Source organism: Onychostoma macrolepis, chromosome 02, assembly GCF_012432095.1.
Source record: "Onychostoma macrolepis isolate SWU-2019 chromosome 02, ASM1243209v1, whole genome shotgun sequence".
Taxonomy (NCBI): Eukaryota; Metazoa; Chordata; class Actinopteri; order Cypriniformes; family Cyprinidae; genus Onychostoma; species Onychostoma macrolepis.
The window spans coordinates 34326023-34348312 of NC_081156.1; the positions used below are offsets into that span (position 1 = coordinate 34326023).

The 22290-nt window shown below is 32.6% G+C and overlaps 2 protein-coding genes across 6 annotated transcripts in view; one reads left to right on the forward strand and one right to left on the reverse strand.

The window, feature by feature from the left end:
- sbno2a (strawberry notch homolog 2a) overlaps positions 1–9060 on the reverse strand; it is a 34289-nt gene extending 25229 nt beyond the window's left edge. For 2 of the 5 annotated variants that reach the window (XM_058749686.1, XM_058749665.1), the window contains exons 1-5: positions 8883–9034; positions 7834–8010; positions 6432–6511; positions 5086–5173; positions 398–571 (exon numbers count right to left, since the gene is read on the reverse strand). In XM_058749686.1, coding sequence (XP_058605669.1) covers positions 398–571; positions 5086–5173; positions 6432–6511; positions 7834–7953 — 462 coding nt within the window. In that variant the 5' untranslated portion in view covers positions 7954–8010; positions 8883–9034. Of the gene's footprint in view, positions 1–397; positions 572–5085; positions 5174–6431; positions 6512–6746; positions 6837–7833; positions 8011–8882 lie in introns of those variants that run through there. The other 3 variants (XM_058749678.1, XM_058749671.1, XM_058749694.1) reach the window with 3 other exon arrangements.
- Positions 9061–9867: 807 nt separating this feature from the next.
- Positions 9868–20323, forward strand: tm6sf2a (transmembrane 6 superfamily member 2a). The gene is made up of 10 exons (XM_058749703.1): positions 9868–10153; positions 11736–11839; positions 12686–12783; positions 14776–14879; positions 15933–16015; positions 16184–16308; positions 16883–16984; positions 17075–17167; positions 17331–17450; positions 18626–20323. The coding sequence occupies exons 1-10, from the start codon at positions 10062–10064 to the stop codon at positions 18830–18832; spliced, it is 1128 nt and encodes a 375-aa protein (XP_058605686.1). The 5' UTR covers positions 9868–10061; the 3' UTR covers positions 18833–20323.
- The last annotated feature ends 1967 nt before the right edge of the window (positions 20324–22290 follow it).

The window sequence follows — 22290 nt, forward strand, 5'->3', positions numbered from 1 at the left end:
TAAAACTGTACCACTTCTCCTTTGAGAGTGGAATATAAGAATGCATTTTTATAATTTAGAGTCAAAGTGTACAATATATATTTTCTTTTCCCATACTGTGAAATGATTGCAATGGCTGGATGCATTTCAATCTGCAGTAAGGATGCTTTCCTGTCACGCATGACACACACAGGGGTTCACATGCTGGCCGAAATCAGGGTAATCAGCAAAAATCCAGCTGGATCATTTGGATTACATTTAAGCTGTTTATGCCGATACAGGAAAATGGGTTAACGTGTTTACATGAACACAAGCTTTGTTGGCTTATTAAGCATAATAGGTTTAAAAACACGCATGCAAACATCTGTGGGACCATTGAAAACGGTAAATATCTGAGAGAAAAGCAGGGCATGAATACCTGTATCTGACTGTGTCCAGGTATATCCCAGTACATGGGAGCCGCAGGGCCCTCGGTGGATAACTGTGCCAGGCCATCGACGGCAAATCCTGAAGGGTCTGGATACTCCGACAGAGAATCAGATGGTGAGGAGAACAGCGATTGGTTGGACAGCTCATCTATGCATGGCAGATCCTAAAAATAACCACAAAAAACATGTTCAGAAGTTGACACTTCAGTTACTAATATCACTTTACTGAAATACACACAGCAGTTTTAGTTTGTGTCTAAAATGTGTATTTATTTATACGTTCCTCAGAGGAAAACATTTTAATAATGTACTGTTCACCAGGATTATTTTAATTACCTAAAACTAAAACCATAAACATTTTTGTTCCTTGAAATAAATAACTGAATTTATTAACTGAAATTAAATATATATATATATATATATATATATATATATATAAACCTTAAACTTATTTTATTTCTGCTAGTTGCAAAGGCAATATTTATCATCTTCATTTAGTTTAACTTGAGGTACTAAAATAACTAAAATAGAAATCAATTCAGACATAACAAAAAAAAAAAAACTAATAAAAATGACAAAAACACAATAAAATTACTAAAACTTTAACTAAAATTAAAATGAAAACTGAAGATCTAAAAATTAAATTAATTTAAAATATTACAAAAAAATACTATAATAACTACATATAAAAAATAATAAAAAAACTCTCTTTCCTATGCAATTACAATAAATGGGGCCACAATTCTTTAAAAACAAAACAAAAACAAAAGTCATATGGGTTTGACATGAGGGTGAGTAAATGACAATTCCGTTAAAAGCTGTGATACTCAGGACCGGAGCTCATAAAATCATCTGATATATGATGTGCGAACTGCGGTTTGCTTTTCACAGCAGCTGTGGACTCGACACATTACTTCAGACATGGCCAATGTCCAAAAACATTCACTGTAAATCTGTCAAGAGACGCTTTTCATTCCTGGAAGCTTCAAACAGTACTCCTGATTACACTTGAGGCCATAACCTCCTGTTATTCCTACGAGAGATGAAATATTGAAATCTAGACACCGCTAAAGCGAAGCCACACATCTATGTTTAGGGGTTAAATGCAAATGCTTAATGCACCTTTAAAGTAGCTTGCACAGAAAAACAAACAGATCTGATGGTAATGAAATAAAGTTTTTTACCAATAATAGTAATCTTTCAATAATCAATCAATAATAATCTTTCAGCTACCGTAGAAAGCTATAAGGATTGTATATCAACCCAACTATTATGAATCAACCAACTTATTAATCATTATATTCTTTAAAATGTCATGATCTGGTTGATTTCAAACTTGCACATATAAGTATGAAGCACATAATAATTTACTTGCCAAATGTATTCAGAAGCTGTTTGAAATGAGAGAATCTGTATAAACTCAATGCATAGGGAAAGGAAAAATATTAAAATATTTTAAAAAATGTATCTCTCTCAATGGGGTGAAATAACTGTAATAATGAATTAAAAATATGTAGTTCACTTTGCAAATTTAAAAATGTATATAACTCAAAATAAATAATGTGTACAAATACTAATTTATTTTAAGTTAATTTAAGGTGAAATTTTTGTGTTTTGTACAGATTAAATTTAGTAGTGGAAGTGACACTTATTATGAAAAAGGGTAGGTAAAATATGCAAAGTATTCAGCTTACACCTTTTTTTGGTTAATATGTAAAATTATGCATATTTATGGAATTATGCATAAGGACTGAAATAAAAAATCTCAATGATGATGATTCTGACAGTGCAAACCTCAATTATACAGTAAACTTCAGGCTTAAGCTACAGAACAGCTGGAGTCTTTCACAAACCCAGAACCCATTCCAGATACCGTAATCTCCTATTCGCAGATGTTACGGCTTCTTAAAAGTGCTCTACTGGATGGATCTCTTGATTTCGAGCTATAAAACCGATCTGAGGCTCTCAAGTGATGATGAAATTGCTTGTATTATTCTGGAAACTACACTGTTTCCAACATTAAGACATCCAGTTGTGTAATTTTTCCATTTGAGAAAGTGAAACTGTTAATTTAGCGAAGATAAAGCAGGGTCAGGACTGAATGACGGGACAATAGCAGTAAATTCTGTTGGACAGGAAGGAATGAGGAGCAGGGCACGAGGAGAGAGGTCAGAAATGTCCAAACACATCAGGAACTCATATCTGCAGAACAAGATGCTGAAATACAGGAAGTACAGTCACAGCAGTAGCTGGATCACACGCTGTTTCTATACTGTGATTTATCATCCTAAATCATGTCACATCATGACATCAACAGCTCAAGACTTTCTGCACTGGAAGGGAAGCTGCAAATCACCTCATAATGTTTACTAATAAGGAACCAATCAGCTGTGAACTCAAGGATCCTACAGTATTTTCAATGCAAACACATTAGTATAAAAACTCCCTTTGCATGGGCTTTTTCAGAAAGAATATGATTATTCAAAAACACCACAAATTGACTTTGAAATAATGATCAGAAGAAAAATTGATAACAAATGTATGATATTTGTAAATAGATTTTATAATGTTCTATTGTGAACAAAAAAATACCAGTCTATGAGATTTGCAAATGATTGCATTCTGTTTGTAATTTACATTTTTCTTAACCTTACAACTTTTTTTTTTTTTTTTGGTTTGTTTTTTAAATTGGGGTTGTAAAACAAAAAAAAAAAAAAAAAAAAAAAACACTGCTGTTCACTCTATTCTATGCAATTACATTAAATGGGGACTTTTATTTTGCAAAACGAAGAGATCAAAAACACCACAATCTGACTTTGATATAATGATCAGAAGTTATTTAAATAAATAAAATTCATAATAAATTTATAATATTTATAAACATTTTTCTATGTTCTATTGCAAATAAAATATAAGTCAGAGAAAATAATGCTGCTGAAGTAGCACCACAAATTAATTAAATAAATAAATAAGAGAGAAAAATAAAAGATTTCAGGTAACCAATCAAGTGTATCAGCACAAATTAAATTAAATAAACAAACAAATAAATAAAAGATTTCAGGGAACCAATTAATAGTAGCATTGGGAAAGAAAGAAAGAAAGAAAGAAAGAAAGAAAGAAAGAAAGAAAGAAAGAAAGAAAGAAAGAAAGAAAAAGAAAGAAAGAAAGATTTCAGGTAACTAATCAGGGCATATCATGGTTTACGTTTCTAATTTCCATGTTACAACCATAGCAAACAAAAACACGTGAATGCATTGAGCAGCCTATAATAAAAAGATCTCTGTAAACAATGCAGATATAACCAAAACTGTACCTTTAACAAGGGCCGTCCTATCTCAGAGTAAGAAACTACAGCGTTGGCATCCAGCTGAGTGCCAGAAAGATTTTCATTTGAGAAAAGCATTAGCTTAACTGATGCACGTACCCATGAGGGTCTGACCTACGCCACGTGTGGTGAAAGATACACTAAAATACCCTTCCAACGGGTAACACTGACTCAAACACACTGAGCACAATCCATCGTGTGTTTGCTCTGGGGTGTGGTGGTCTACGGTCAGGAAATGATGCATTTGTGTTCATATTTACAGGCAGCCAAGCCTAATTTTACCGCATGTGCTTTAAGAAGTGATTACAGCTGTACGTGGCTTCTGATAGTATTCAAATAGTGAGTATGTGCCTGAACAGCAAAATATAAGCAGCATATAACTGATATTTCCATTAGTAAACATTTCAGTTCAGTGTTAGCTATGCAGATAAGATCTGTACAAAGATGACTGAACAATCAAAGATAAAGTTGGCAAACCTAAATAGTTTCCATGTTCTCATGCACAGAGAGCATAAAGTCTTTCCTTCATATAAAATGACTTTCCATGTATCACAGAGTGATAGGAGAACGGAGAATGATGGAGAATACACTGCAGTGAATACTATAAATCTTACTATTTCTAATAAGATTGTGAAACTGTGCACAGCATACAACACTAACAATTTCAAACTAGGGTTATTACAGTTAACAAAAAAAAAAAAGTTTCATGAAATAAAATAAACTTTAACTTACTTTAAAAAAAAAAAAACATTTTATTTCAGCTAGTTGCAAAGATTCTCATTTGCCTGTAGTTTAACTTAGTGTGCTAAAAACTAAAACTGACATTAGAATCAATTAAAAAAACTACACAAACATAAAAAACACACAAACTAATGAAAATGACAATAAAAAACTAAAAATTACTAACATTTCAAAAGTAAAATGAAAACAGAAAATAAAACCTAATTCAAACTATAATATTAGCTCAATGATACTAAAATAACACTGTGTCAAACAACAGTATGCAACATCGTTGTCATGTCACATGATCCATTTGCAAAAGAAATGTTTGTGTTTTTTAACATTTTTAAATTATTTTAGTTTTTGATCAAACAATGATTTATAAAAGAGACCTTGGTTGATTTCACTTTCAGTTCAGTTCATTCATTACACAAACAGCATTCTTTGGCGGGGCTGAACTGAAAGTCTCATTAATGTGTTTGCATTAATGCCACAGCTTCATCATCATAATTGTACGCTGGGCTTTCAGCTATTCAAACCTGCGCTTTTATGCTGCACGGATCAATGGTTCTGATGAGTTCAACCTCGACTAACACTACAGCAAAAAGCAAAAGAGACGGGATCTGCTCTTACCTGCGAGAAATCTCCGTTCCGCACAAGGTCATGAAAATCTATGTCAGGCAGGTCCAGAGTCACCGAGGACGGGTTTGGCTGGAGCTGCCTGATGAATCAGAGGAGAGAGATCAGGAACAATCACAGAGAGCACAATGTATCTAATGCCTTCAAATACTACTACAGTAGTCAACAATTGAAGTGGATTAAAACCTTTCATCAAAGTTGTCCTAAGACAAGAATACATTTTGGTTTTAGGTTTTAGTACAACTTTGATGAAAGGTAGTTCCAGACTAGTGTAGAATACAGATCAGTTCTGAATATTTTAGGGGTGTAACAATACTAGTATTCATACTGAAAACTTTCTGTACAGGTATGTAACTTAATTTAAAACTCCAAGTTTTATATATCTTAATTTTAATGGATCAATAATGATTTTTAAATCCCAATATTGATCTTTTAGTCTATGCTGTTTCAGTTGATGAGTGAATAAAACTTCACTAGATATTAAAATACCGTGGAAATGGGAATAAGCCCATGTTATAGCAGTTTTTGAAATGTTGTTTTGATAATGTATATGTGGCTTTCTTGCACAATTGTATAAAACTTGTCTAATAAAGCAAACAAACCTCTCGTCCAATAATCGCAATAAGTTTCTTTTCTGTTACTTTAGATATGAAACAAATTGTCATCTTTTGTCCATTTTATCAGGAAATTCAAACAATAATGCTATTTTGTGTTGATTATTATATCTAATAATAAATAGCACTTGAGCTTGTGTTAATTGTTGTTAATTGTAACATGTAATATTATTATAATGTGCAAGTAATAGGCTTTCCTATATGCTTACAGCATTAGCTGAGATAGATGTTTTCTCGTAAGAAAATTATGATTATAATTGAATTTATTTAAAGACAGACACAATGTGATCAGTAAACCACTGTTTAATACAAAAGAAAAAATAAGCAATTTTGTGTGTATTTTCCCCCCCTTCTGTACTGAAAATGTATCAAATCATAATTTGAAAACCAAGGTATGTAACGAACCGTCATTTTTATGTAACATTTCACTTCTAAAATATTTCAAATCTTAAATTTTTTAATACATAATGGATAAGTATAATTAATTAACTCATGATAAAGTGTATATATGTCACATGTTCAATACATCAGCATACACCACAATATTATAACTGAACTGCAGTAAAGACATTAGAGAATATAAAAATTCACCTAAATTCGTCTATTTTCTTAATGCATATTTTCTTGTGAACAATTAATCCATGTAAAGTGAAAGTGAAAGTGACATGTGGTCAAGTATGGTAACCAATACTCGGAATTAGTATTGACACAGTGTGCGTGACTCACCTCCCAGATTGCATAGGATAGTGCTGGTTGTATTGAGTTTGCTGTGGGTACGTCCATGAGTTTGACGGATACAGCTGACTCTGGGGAAACAGGAAACAAACAGCACATTTGACACAGGAAGTGGGCCTTTGGAAACACTGTTCAGCAGAGATATTACCCATCAACCCAAATATTTACAGACAGTGCTGATTATCTAGTGACTCATCTTGACACCGTGAGACCCGACACAAACCGTGCATGTACAGAGTGAAGACCAACAGTTAAACCACCATGAACCAGGTGACGCGAGGCTACTGTTTCTAGAGAGATGATTACCATTGGCTACCAAAGCACTCCAGATCTGTCCCACTTTGGACAAGGTTCAAGACCAACTAGAGCAATAATGATGAAGAAGACTGTTCAAAACTGCAGATTTAATCAGATTAAGAAAATCTGTTAAAATCAAGAGTATAACAATAGAAAGCACAGAATCCAATAGACAGGTATATGAGTTCAATCTGCTATCAAACCTGAGCCTGACCTGGATTCAGAAAGGTTTGGGAGAGTTGTTCATGTCTAGTTTCAAGTTTGCACTGGGTTCCAGTTTGTAATTTAATTGGAAAATTATATAAAAACATACAAACAGAAAAGCCTGTTTTTAGGACAATTAAGATTTTTATTCATGAAATTATTCTGCAAAATTTAGGCTCATAAAAAAAAAAAATGTTTTTCTTTCATTTATTTTTTTACAAATTTTACCATTAAAGTTAATTGAAAATTATATAAAAACTGAAACATCTATATTTAGGACCATTAAGATTTTTTGCATTGTGATATTTTCATGATCAATTTTCCACAAAATTTGGGTTCAAGTTTGTAATTCATTAAATATATTCATGATCTCTCTCTCTCTCTCTATATATATATATATATATTATTTATTTTCACTTTAATTTTAACTAATTTTGTACTGAGCATTTGTGATTCCTAGGTGGATTACAAAAACTGTCTAAAAAAATGATATTTCACAAGAAATTAAACTTAACAGCAAAATTAAACAAAATATATAAAAACATATGGTATTTTTATGACAATCAAGCAATTGTTTTCCCAAAAAAAAAAAAAAAAAAAATCACATTATTTAAATTTTTTTTTTAAAGGTACAATTATTATCAAACATTATTGTAGTTAAATCACATGAGAAAAAAAGACTTTTTTTTTTTTTTAAAGTAAAATATAACTTTTTTTTTGTTTTACTCACTCATTAAGAGAAACAGAGCAATCTGGTTTGGTCTTAACATTTGAGTCTCAGGTTCAGGACTGAAGGACCTTTAGCCTGACACTCTTTGTATTGTGGTAACCTTCACATTTACATTAAAGTGTGTCTTAATGTAGTTCAAACATTTTAAGGTGCAGTATGTACCTCCATGGAACTTGTGAGAGGAGGACTGGGAGCGCTGAACTTTGGGCTCCCCAGCTGAGGGCCCTCAGGGTGCAGATAGTCCTCCGTGTCCATGACAACAGATGTGGCAAGAGTGGGCATCAGGCTCCGAGAAGAAACACGGTCATGTGTCAAACCCCTGTCATTCTCCAGCCATCTCTGAGAGAGAGAGAGAAGTCAGCATGATAATCATCACAAATAATCTATTTGTTACAGTGTTTATAATTCAGACTGATGAGCCCTGCTGGAAAGTTGTCTTGTACTGATGATAAAGCAGAACGTATGATCATATGATGCTGGTGAGGCTATAAGCATCCACAATTGATTACCTAAACCTTCCAGGTTTATTTGACCTATTACTGAATGGCTGTGATAACTAGCAAGATAAAATGTACAGATAAAGATAAATGTATGCATATGTATTAAAACGTTTTGTTCTATTCTGCATTTTTATTTATTAAATGCATGAGTTTCCATTAATACATTGTTATCTTACTAGATGATCTGAATGAAAAAAAAAAACTGCCCTCTTTGTGGTCTTTATATATTATATATACGAAATAAAGCGTTTATTTCAGACAAAAAGCTAACTGAATGATAGACAGACAGGATTAATGGGTTAATATATAATATATTAAATATGTGATACAGGCCTTATCTATGTGACAGTTTGAGGGTAATTACACTGTAAGTGTGTGTCAATTTTATTCTGACCTCTATAATACAAACTGTCACTAATTCAGCCTTAATAAAAAGATATCAAACTAAAAACGTTTAACTATAAATCAGACTATGATAAAAAAAGATTATCTGTCTGAGCGTTTGTCAACCAGAAAACCATCAACCAAACAGCACTGACCCCTCAAACACGTCACTTTGATATGATTATCAGCTCACATCGATTATTATAGATTAACATAATTGATTTATTAACGAATTTATCAACTGTCTGCGTGTTTTTCTGACTGACTCAATGGAGCGCTATTGTTTGATTCGTGCTAACATGCTAACCTGACAGAAAACTCACTCACCGCGCGTTAATTAAACCCCCCTGTCCACGAAACCCCTCCTCGAGCACTAACGACCACTCAATCTGGGTTTTTCTTGATCGGTAAACGCGGATTGAAGGGGTTAATCCATATTTTTCTACCCCTGATCGGTTGTTTACCTACTTCCTGGTCGACGTCGCCATCTTGATGTAAAAGACGGAGGACGCTTCCGCTGACGTCATCGCGGAGAGCAAACGGAACGCTTGCAGATTTTTTACGCTGGGTGAATTTTGTGCATTAAAAAAAAGAAAACAATCACTCATTTGGTTTACTATTCCCCCCTGTTCAGAAATAGAGATTTGTAAAAATATATTTTATATTAGTGTATTTTATGCAGACATTTTGCAGTCTAAACAAACAAGCTCTAAAAGCTTTTAATTTTATTAATATTACGGGGAAAACACACACACACACACACACACACACACACACACATATATATATATATATATATATACATATACACACACGGCATGTATAAATATATATATGAAAATGTACATATATATCGTATTTACATATTGTATTATTAAAATAATAATAATACAATTAAAATAATTATTTAAATAATATGGTACTTGATATATGTGGAAAAGTGGACTGTAAAATCATAATAATAAATTTTATTTAATTAATTAATTAATTAATAATACATTTTATTTATTTGTCTATTTGTTTATTTATTTTTATTTGTTTGTTTATTTTAGTTTATTTATTTATTTAATTATTTGATGACAGTGGTGGCTAAGACCAATTTATCATATTGCTGTAACCAAAAACTAGTAAATATGGTATTTTGGAAAGCATGATAAATGTGTGTGAAGTCAGAAGTGTGTTTGATCATTGCGCCTGCATATGGAGATTTATTGATGGGACTCTTTCTTTAAACTAATGGGCGGTAATAGTTCAGAGTCCATGGACTTTGAGAGGTTTGCCCTGATTTCATGTTGATTCCATCATCATCAGTTCTGAGTGAACGACACGACACACAGCGACACAGAGCAACTGCACACTTCAACCTCAGACAAATCAAGGCACAGGATGCGTTATTGCAGTTTCTAGATATTTATTTAAATAGCTATTTAATAGCTTGTGTGTTTTTGCTAGAGTAGTTAAATAGAGCTCAGCTGATTTGATATTTGTGGATTCCTGATTTCTCAAATGGATTTTCCTCCAGAGATCAGTGTTTTTATTCTGTCTCTGACAGCGCCTTTTATTCTCTACACAATCAACAATGTGTCCTTCTTACAAGAGTAAGTTCACCTCTTATGTCATTATTTTACAATAATGCATATTAAAGAGCATTTCATTGACATTAAACAATGCAAAATAGATTTCGTTTTACAAATTATGTTTAGAAGTGTGACTTTTAGAATGTTTTTATGAGGTTTTAATGATCTGATTTGGCCAAGAGAGGGCAACCATCCTCTACATTACTTCATCAAGTCATTCTGAGGTGATCTGATCAATGAGCTGACATTGCTTCAAAGATTTCATTGGTGAATCTCATGAAAGTCAAGAACATTTTGCCAGTCAGATTTTTCGTATTGCGAAATGATTTCATGAAAAATTCAATACAGTTTCACCCTCATAATAATAATAATGATAATATATATATATATATATATTAATATTATTGTTTATTGGTAGGCCTTTATATTAACATATTATGCAAATGTTTTATATTTAAATAGTAAATATATTCTATTTTTCTTAACATATATACATCATATTTTTACTATTTTTTATGCTGATTTGAATTAAAAATGTATTGCAGCATTTTTACTGTAATTCAGTAAAACTGATTGTATTATAGTCATAAGAATTCAATTGAAATGAACTGACAATAATGACAATTACGGTACATATTGACTTTTTAAGAAATGTGCCTCTGTTAATCTCATTTACACACTTGGACTACAGCCTTATTCTTAACTAATACGGAAAAAGATATATTTAAATTGCTAATTATTTACACATCATGCAAATAATTTATATTTAAATATTAAATATATTATATTTATTCAATATTTTTAGATTTATTATATTAAATATGTTGTACTTTTAATTCATGCTGATTTTTAAAAATCTATTGCAACATTTTCAGTGTAATAATAAAATTATTATTATATATGACTATTTTACAGTCACAAGATTTTATTGAAAATCAACTTTGACAATAATGAGAATTACATATGGTCCTAAAATTGGCTTCATTTTCTTATAACTTCTAATTTTTCACTTGCTTTGGGCATGAAATATGACCTGGATAAGTTTTCATGAGATTTCGTTTATCATTAATTATGTGAGATAAAAACAAGCCTCTGATAATCTCATTTACTCAGATTACGCAGATTTATTCTTCATAAATGCAAAAAAAGAAAAAAGATGCATTATTTAAATTGTAAATTATTCACAAAGCATGCAAATATATTTTATTTATATATTAAATAAATATGTATTAAATATTTTCATGTTTATTATGTTAAATAGTTTATACTGGTTTTAATTCAAAAAAATGTATTGTAGCAATTTTAATATAATGCAATAAAATCGACTGTATTACTGTCATAAGAATTTAATGTGAATTAAATTTTACAATAATGAGAATTAAATGTAGACTTTCTTTTCTTTATGCAAGTTATAACTCATTAATTCATTTCTTTTCAGTTGTTTTGCGGGTGAAGTATGATTTGGAGATTCAGTTTGTCATTGATCATGCAGTGAGCCTCTGATAATCTCATTTCCATGCTTGGACTGCAGTCTTACTCTGCACGATGAATGAAATTGCATGTCCTCAAACCGATGTTTCAAATGACGTGTTTTCTCGTTCAGTTCACAGGTTATACTGGCAATAGGCATTGCGGTTCTTACAACGATATTCCTCCTGGCAAACCTCAGCGTCAAGAGTAAAACATCCACCGACCCTCTCTTCTACGGTGAGACCGATACTGACAGATGAAGACACAATGCAACAATACAAAAATACACACAAATGAGATCTCTTTAATTTTTCACTCAGAAATTCACAATTAAGTTAGAAAAAAACTGCAAATGAGACATTGAATTCAATGTGAAATTTTGAAGTTGAAAGACTGAAATAGCTTTTTTCTTGTAAACTTCAAAAATCTTTTATTTGCAACTTTCACAGTGCAGCAGCAGGATTTAAATGAGCTCAATTCTGCTCATGCTTTTCTTGAGGAAAAGATCACATCAGCATCTCAAAACATGCTCAGATTTGTCAAGATGCCAAAGTCTGCGATTCTAGTATTACTCAAGCTTTTTAGGAGACCATTTGGAAACAAAGTTTGAACTTCAGTTCTGAGAGCTTTTGGACCCTCAGAGCAATACATTTTCATGTTGGCCACGTCGCTGTTATTGACAGCTCTCGAGTCGGTGGACAGCCACTAAATCAGCCCGCTGTGATCAATCCATGTGTGATCTCAGCTCCTCTAAAGTTTCTCCAGCCTCTATCTGTCCGGCTGCCAGCGCTAATGCATGCTTGAATCCAAAAGCGAGGCGACTTTTCCACTTGGGAATGAGGAAACTCTGGTCTGAGGGCCGTATGATCGAAATCCACCTTCACCTGGACAACCGTGAGCCATCATTAACTCGCTGTTTGGGAGAGAAATCAATAGCTGGCGAGGAAAAGAAAGTGAAAGCCAGACAGAGACTAAGAGATGGAGAGGAGAGAGGGGCTGTTTGGGTTTGATGCAGAGAGAGAGAGAGATGAACGAGAGCGGAATGAGAGATGTGCTGATGTTTTCAATCTGTGTGTGTTTCAGTGTTTGCCGTGTTTTCCTTCACCTCTGTTGTCAGCATCACCAGTGCTCTGCAGCACCATGGATTTATCAAGGGCTTTATGGACTTTTATATAAGCAAGGTTTGATCTCACACACACACACACACACACACACACTGTGAATGCCTGTTCAGTTCCCGATCTGCAGAAAATTATTTTCTTCTTCAGCATTTTTGTCTTGTTTTCCAGTACAAACATCTGCATAAGATACATTTACTTTTAGCTCCTTCAAGATACATTTACTTAAAAGGTAAAATGACACAAGATGTTTCCTGAAAAATGTTTAAGGGAGTTTATGCTTAAAACAAGAAAATATATCTGTCAGTGCAGTAAGGGAAAAATAAATAATAGTTATTATTATCGTCATCATCATAATAAGTATAATAATATAATAAGTGAGTTTATGCTTAAAACAAAACAAAACAAAAAAATAGTATTAATAGAATAATAAAAATAATTACTGTATAGTTTGCGGTATCTAAATAGTTACTTTATCTTGATTTAAGAAAGTTTAGATATTTTTGCTGGAAAACAAAACAAAAATACTAAGCAAGAAGAAAATAACTTTTGCAGTTTAAATCATGATGCAGAATTGCAATTTAAGATGGAATTGGAATAACTACTGTGAATAATAATGCAATTGATTTTTCAATATAAATCACACATAAACATGTTGTCATAATAATATTCATTGTCTCTAACATTTCCCAAAATGGCCTATTTTACTTCACATTCTTAAAAACGGAGCCAAACAACATGAAACGTTGTAATTACACAGCGAAACAGGACTAATATTACTCATATTAATTTGATGCTGAGTTTAAAAATAACAGTAGAAATTTTTTTTCAACAAAATAAGAATTAAGATTTTTCAAATATATATATATATATAATTTGAAAAATCTTAATTCTTATTTTGTAATTCTTAGTTTGTCTTATCAGCTTTATTGCACTGGTAACACTTTACAATAAGGTGTCATTTGTTAACATTAGTTAATTAACATGAACGAACAATGAACACTACATTTATTACACTCTTTATTAATCTTTGTTAATGTTAGTTAATATAAATACAGTTGTTCATTGCATGTTAGTTCAGATTGCATTAACTAATGTTAACAAACAAAACTTGTGATTTTAATAATGCATTAGTAAATGCTGAAATTAACATTACCTAAGATTAATAAATGCTGTAGAAGTATTGTTCATTGTTCATGTTCATGTTAACTAATGTAGTTAGCTAATGTTACCTAATGAACCTTATTGTAAAGTATTACCGTTGCACTTGTAAAAATAACAAAACCAGTCAAATGTCAAAAGTTTTAAGTTTTAATGACAGAAAGAAGTATTCAAAATATACCATTTAACATAAAAATCTGCAAAGGAGTGGAAAAATATATTCAAATACTTCCTTTAATGCACTTTATACTACTTTACAAATAAGCTTTTTTCACTAGATCCGTGATTTTCTGTGGCTGTTTGGATGCAGTAAAACACTCACAGATGCAGAAAACATCAGACTCATTTTTGCATCTCTGGCCATAATTCTGACCTTGAAATCAGTATTAGGAATAAATGTCAAATGCCATTCATGTATTTCATTCATTCTTGAAAATGGGCTGAGAATTGAACAGACGGTTTCAGCTCTAATGAAGGCCACACACACACACACACACACACATACAACTCTGTATAGCTATCTTTGTGAGGACATACATTGACACAATGCAATCTCTAGCTCCTTACCCTAACCCTATCCTTCAGAACTAAGTGCCTCACCCAAACCCTTACCCTAAACCTACCCTTTACCCAATTATAACCTGACCCCTAAAACCAAGTCTTGACCATCAAACAGGCCTTTAAAGAGGTCCCAGAAAGTGAGGACCGGCCAAAATGTCCTCACTTTACAAGCTTGTCCTCACTCCGATGGTCTAAAACTCAAACTGGCCCTCACAAAGATAGCTGTACAAGTGCACACACACACACACACACACACACACACACACACACACACACACACATACACACACACACACGCACACTGACTGACTGAAGTGATGCTCTGTGTTGAAGGGGGAGCCGTACCTGAACACAGCCCACGGCATCATGATGAGCTACTGGGACGGAGTCCTTCACTACGGTCTGCTCCTCATCATGGTCCACCGCATGACTGCAGGGTAAAACCATTATCACAGCTACATCAACACAGCAACACAACAATGTCAATACATGTATGGGTGATGATGCTGATATAGGAAGTTGGCATCAAATACTTTTGGAAAGTTGAAGAATGACGCTAAACTCTCCTGGTGAATTTTCAATAGCCATTCAAAAGTTTGGGATCAGTAAGATTTGTAATGTTTCTGTCAGAAGTCTCATCTGCTCATAAAGGCTGCATTTAATACAGACAAAAACAGAAATATTATATAAATAATTCTATGTGAATGTATTGTAAAATGTAATTTATTCCTGTGATCAAACCTGAATTTTCAACATCATCACTCTTAAGTGACATATCCTCCATCATTTCTAATATTGTTGTATTGATTGTATTTTCAGTGTTGGAAACAGTTTTGGAACCTGTGATGCTTTTTTCAGGATTGTTTTATGAATAAAAAGTTAAAAAGTATTGCATTTATTCAAAATAGAATTTTTTTCTAACGATATACACTATGTTCTTTTGCTGTCCTTCTGAACTTTAGATTTATCAAAGAATCGTGAAAAAAAGTATCACAGGTTCCAACCTGTGTTTCCAACATTGATAATAAATCAGCGTATTAGAATGATTTCTGATTATATGACACTGTATTTTCAAATATTTAACACTTACTTATTTTACACAATACTTAAATAATGATAAAATATTATACAAAAATATTATAAAAAATATAATATATTTGATCACTTTAATGATAAAATATTATACAATATTTAAAATGACCAATTTGCAAATATTAGTTGTTTTCCTCTCTCTCTCTCTATATATATATATAGAAAAGTAGTTTTTACAAAATATTTATCACTTATTTTACACAATATTTAAAATAATAGATTTAAAACTACTTTAAAAATGAAATATTGGTTGATTATTCAGCCTATAGTCAATATATTGGTCTGTGATTTTTACAGATGACCTGTTGCTCAGTAATGCAGCACCCATGTATATATGCAGATTTATATTGAAAGCGATAGTGTTTGAGATGTAGTTTTGTTGGCTTCTCTTTATACAGGAAGCCGTTTCGCAGTTTGGCTCTCGTATGGGCCGGATCCATGATCGCCAGTCAGATCGTCTTAATCACAGGCATTGTAGTAGGTGAGAAACTCAACTTCTCCAAACTAAAATCACAAACCAAATTTCAACATTGTTTCTGATGAAAGTGTGTGAGACGCTCAATAACACATTTTTGAAACATGTGGATGCATCTGTAATCTCTGAGGTCAAACTCAGCTGTAGATCAATGCCTTTGTTTCTGCGTCTCAGGTAAATATGGAAAAAACCTCCTCCCTGCTTTCTGGAGAAACGGCTTTTCTCTGGTTTTACCCATATGGGCGGCGACAAAGCTCTTCAACAGGCCGAGAGAGCTGTCAATCATTCCTGCTGACAAGGTGAAGCACAGCACTGATTCAAGATCCACTGCCTCGTATGTCTTTACTAGTGTTGGCAAGGTTACTTTGGAAATGTAATAGGTCACAGATTACAAATTGCCCTATTTAAAATGTAATAAGTAGTGTAACTATTTCAATTACTTTATTAAAGTCACAGATTACTTCTCTAAATTTCTATTGTTTTGAACTGTTAATCATTTTCAAACATGTAAATCCTTACGAAAATTAACCACAAATAAAACTTTTGGTTTTATTTGTGGTTACTAAACTTTTGCTACAATAAAACCATGGTTATTTTTCATAAGGGCAGGCAGGGTTAATCTATTACTCAACACTGATTACTGTCACTTTTGAAATCCTTCATCACTTGAATTAAGATTATAATTGAATTTTAAAGCACAGTCACCACAAAAATCAGACTTTAGCAGCTCTTTTTACTTTGAGACCGTTCTGAGGTTAAATACAGATTTAAAATCATAACAAGAAATAGCACTCAATGCAATTTATGAAAGAAATCAATTAAATTAAATTCCGTATGTAACTAGTTGACAGATGGGTTTGGTGTGGTCTGTAGGTGGAGGTGGAGCAGAAGAAAACGCTGCTGTCTCGTCCCACAGACCTGCTGCTCACGCTGGGCCTCGTAGGAAGCATCATCTTCACTGCGTTCAGAGGCTTTGTGAGTATCTACACATCCATCCATGTGTCTGCTTATCCAGCCATTTATTCCATCACTCACTCTTTTCCTGCTCTCTTTTTTCTTCAACAGGTGGTTCTCGAATGTTCTCTGGATTTTTGCTTTACCTACATCTTCCAGTACGAGCCGTACATGAAAGACAGCGTTGGCTTTCCAAAAGTCACGGTGAGTCTGATGCACACTTGGGTACATTTAACATGCTATTTTTATGCTTTGAGTACTGCGTATACTGTAGTACTGAAAGAATGAAGATTGGCAGCCAGTGACATACAGTAGAGATATCACTGAGATGGAAGCATGATGGATTGACGGATCTCGTGTCTTGTAGATGCTGGTGTTCTTCTTCTATGTTTTGCCGCTCCTGGCGGCGTGTGTTTATGGGCTTCACGCTCCTGGATGCACATGGATGCTGGACTGGACTCTGGTCCTCGCAGGAGCTGTAGCTCAGGTACATGTACAGCAACCACTAAAACTATGGCCAACTCAACTATTAAAAATCATTTTCGTTAAGTAAAATAAATCTGATATAAACACAAATATAAAAATTAGATGATAAATTGCATTTAATTGGCATCTAACTGAAATAAATTTAAGTACTAAAATTACTAAAACTGAAATAAAAATTAACTCTAAATAAAAATATAAAATATTTTAAAAAAGCACATAACAAAATGACCATTTAAAAAAAATCCATACTTTTTTTATACAATAGTTATATGAAATATTACACAAAATATATTTTTTTATTATAAATATAGAAATACAATAATATTTAAAAATATACACATACAAACCGCATTTATAGTAATTATATTAATACCATTATATTTATGAAATTAATTATAACAATATAGAATGTTTATATAATTAAAAAATAAAATATATATTTTTTTTAAATGACAGATTCACAAAAATATTTGAAAATGGAAAATGTTTCTGTAATTTGAAAATAATCAGATTGGTTGATTATTCAGTCTGGTCAATGTATTGATCTGTGGTGTCTGCAGATGACTGAAGATAAAATGAATGCTAAAATAAAAGATCATTCAAAATATTAATAAATACTGTAATAGAATGTAAATAATACTAAAATATCACTGAGAGAAACTTTACATAGGAATTTAGTTTTGAATAATTCAAAACTTGTATGTATAATTGCACAGTAGTGTGTAATTGTATAGTTATTAGACATAGTTATTATGTAGTGGTTACAAATTTTAGGTTGAAAATTGGTTCAGGAGAAAATGTCATGAATCAGAGAAAATATATTAAATAAAGTTTATTGTTTTTGCAGACAGCAATCAATAACTATTTTTGTTATGGTCAATAACTGATATAAATTATATATTCTGTTTTGTTTGAATAAAACTCTTCTTCACAATTAAACTTTGATCTAGAATTTAGAATCAAAACATAATATTACCATACAACACTTCAATATAACACTATATAATTTTTTTACTATCTTTTGACTGGTATGGTAATCTCTTTTTTGCTGTCTTTTTAGGACAAAAATGATCTGTTTACAATTCATATCAGTGCCAATAACCCCCCAAAAAACCCTAATATTAGCCGATATGATGACTGATATCTCATCTGTGTGTGTATGTGATGTTTGCACAGATGCAGTGGACTCACCTGGGCTCGTCTGTTCACTCGCGCACACCGTTCACCTACAGGATCCCCAAAGACGAGTGGAGGCAGGTGGTCACGCTGAACCTGCTGTACGCGGCCGTGCCCGTCCTCCTCGCCGTCCGCTGCTACATGGACCAGACCTTCTTCATGAAGAGCGTTCCTCAGGAGCAGGCCAGCAACGGCAAGAAGAATTAAAACCATCAGCATTCACATGCAAGAACATACAGGACAGTGAAGCGTTTCAGAAGAGAGACTCTAGACTCATAGATTATTTGTAAAAGCATCAATATATCAGTGGCTATATCTGTATCTGCCAGTATTAGTGGTTTTGAAATGTCCAGCGAAGCCTTTCGGTCTGATCCCAGCCAACAAAAAGAAGTTCTAAGACGTTTTGCTAACGTTCCCATCAAGTTCAAACGTTCAAAAGGTCCAGTTAAAAATGTTACGTTAATGGAACATTCCATTGTATCACTTTGCAACATTAAGGAAATGTTACTTTTGAATGTTCTATGAACATTCTAAAACAAGTAACATTTAAAAAACGTTAAACACTACAAAGTTCCATTAACAATGTATAGACATTTTGAAATCATTGTTAAAGACCAGAACATTTTGAACATTTTATTAACGTGACTGGAAGAACGTAATCGAGAGAACCTTTTCAGAACATTCCCTGTTATTATGAGCAGATACAAGTATTTGGGCTTCTTTTTTCCAATTCAAGCAGTAAATTCTTTTTCTGTACTAGGTTATAAAATATTTCAGTCATAACAGTCATGCATTTTTTTATTGTCAGTATCAGTTTGATTCAAATAATATTAGACAGATGCCTGATTTTATTTATTTTATTATAAGCATGGTACTGTTTGTGAACACAAAAAAAGGGCAAAACCCTTTTTTATTGACCATGACAAAATAATTGTTGGTTTATTGGTATCGACCAAAATGTCAGTGATCCGTTTTTTCTTTTTTACGTGGTGTTTTGTAGCTTTGTTCAAGTGTAAAGTGTGTGAAACAGATCTCAGCCAGGTTTATCTCTGGTCAGTTGGTGAAATCTCAATAAATATGGACTCTGGACTAGTTTACATCACTCTCAGAGACGCTCAGGGTGTGTTTTGTAGTTTTTTTGCTGCAAGGACTGTATTTCATTCACTAGAGTTATTTTCTTAAATTAGTATACGTTATTAAAACAGTACCTGATTGGGTGAATCTCACAAAAAAAGAAAAAAAAACTCATCCAGGGTGAGATATGGGGTTGAAATAGTCATAAAAACTGTCTTTTTATATGAAGTATAAAGATACAAATGATGTCCTTTTGTCAAATGTCCAATATGACCTGAACATGTTCTTGGCAGATTCACCCATGTTTTACTTGATATTTTTTTGTATGATTTTCTATATTGTATAGTGTTTTCCCAAACACTTTTCTGCGGTACGTGTGCTCTTTGCCTGTCATGATCCCTCATATCTCGTCTTGTGAAATTCGCTGTTTATTATTCTTTGCGTTGGGCTCCAAAGGGAACACGGGGGCACGGGTTCAGCAGGGAGATATATTTATAGCATTGCAACACAGTGAAACTAGATTCATTTAAAGATATCTAGGCATGAACTGATCTGTCACATTTCTTCCTCGTCCAATCAAATCTCTGACCTTTGCTCTGTAGCTGATGACATCACGGGGATGATTGGCGTGTCGCTGGCCCAGTGATCTTTCACACAGATGAATGAAGCCTGTCAGTGTGTTGAATGAACTTATTACAATGTATCTGCAATGTTCCTGAGGATAAGAATATAATTGAATTAAATGGTTTAGCCATTAAAAATCATGTCATGCTGCATTATTCAAAAGGGTGGGAATATTTGCTCTGACAATGATTTGATTTGAGTCAATTGCGATTAAAAAAAACTAATAAGTACCATTTAAATAAAGTTAGTTGAACATCCAAACTGAAATATGTTTTTGCTAACGTTTCTAAAGAAAACAAAACTTTGAACAAACATTCTATTAGCGTAGAGTTCATAACGTTGAGAGAACTTTGTGCTGGAAATTGTAGTAACATAATCTGGATTACACATATTAGGTAATGTAGTCTGACTACTTTTTGATTACTTTTAGATTACTTTTGACATAACTTGTTAATCATATTTGAATGGGATTATTGTGTATCATATTGATAAAGAAAAAAAAAAACAAAAAAAAAACGTGCATTAAACATTACATTACAGCAGGGTTTCCCAAACTATGAATAAATTATGAACCATTTGCTGCCATTCTGTGAATATGTAATCATGTAATCCATAAAAAGTAACTGTAATCTGTTTATGAACATTTTAAAGTGTAATATGATCTAATTAGGAGTACTTCAATGTTAGTTTGGTTCAGTTTGAGTTTAATTCAATTTGATGATTTTAGAACGATTCAGCATTATTTTCAAAAACACACAGCTTGGAAGGTGACTTTTGTTGATTATTAAACTAATAATAGGTAAACATTTGTATTTTGGATGAGAAATGAACACATAAAGCACAATAACAACATTGTACTGTTTTTTTGAAAACAGTAGCCTAAATAAAAGAGTACGTTTTACAAGAAAATACTAGGCTATTTCAGTCTTTTAATTCAATGTCATTAGCCATTTTCTTGTAATTATTTGTGAAATTTAGGCTATAAGCAATTTCTCCACCACCATCTTTTTTTTTTTTTTTTTGGGATAGATTATTAAATTCTGAATGTTCATAGTCAGAATTATGTATTGCGACAAAAGCATTTCTTAATTCTTAATCTATACCTCAAATAGGCTATTTTGATTCGGGATGTTTTTGTCTGATGTTCCTCGCGTTAATGAACTACAAATGAATCCTGAATCAACTCAAATGAGTCGTTAGCTGTTTTGAGGGGGTAGATTTGAATGCGACTCAAACAGATGTCTCTCTGATCGCCTCATTAGGATTTTTAAACGCTAAATGATGCCGGCTAGTTTTTCTAGAATTACAAAGAGAATATTTAACTATTGTGTTTGATTTGCAGAACGGAACGCTTTGATGTGGACGGTAACCGTGGAAACGCGAGCTGCAAGCTGATTGGTCGACTGAAGACGCTCATTAGCTTAAAGCTGAATCCACTCTTAATGGCTGATCTTTATCGGGCTTTGAAAACACATGAAGGGCACAAACCATCTGAATAAATTAAGCATTTACCTCAGTGAAAAGAGATGTTTATTCAGATACAGATAACTCTGAGGACAGAAATTGAGACGCAAAAATCTGATTTTACCATTAATTAGATAGGCTAATTAAACATGAATGAAATAGGAGAAATGTGACCCTGGACCACAAAACCAGTCTTAAGTGTCAATTTTTTTAAATTGAGATTTATACATCATCTGAACGCTGAATAAATAATCTTTCCATTGATGTATGGTTTGTTATGATCGGACAATATTTGGCTGAGATACAACTTTTTGAAAATCTGGAATCTGAGGGTGCAAAAAAATCTAAATATTGAGAAAATCACCTTTAAAGTTGTCCAAATGAAGTTCTTAGCAATGTATATTACTGATCAAAAATGAAGTTTTTATATATTTACGGTATGAAATTGACTAAATATCTTCATGGAACACCATCTTTACTTAATATCCTAATGATTTTTGGCA

Excerpts from the sequence above, each read along its gene's own strand:
- tm6sf2a (XM_058749703.1), top strand. The coding sequence starts at position 10,062 with ATGGATTTTCCTCCAGAGATCAGTGTTTTTATTCTGTCTCTGACAGCG. Across the intron at positions 16,016-16,183 it reads AATCACAGGCATTGTAGTAG|GTAAATATGGAAAAAACCTC; the intron begins GTGAGAAACTCA and ends TCTGCGTCTCAG. Across the intron at positions 17,451-18,625 it reads TCGCAGGAGCTGTAGCTCAG|ATGCAGTGGACTCACCTGGG; the intron begins GTACATGTACAG and ends ATGTTTGCACAG.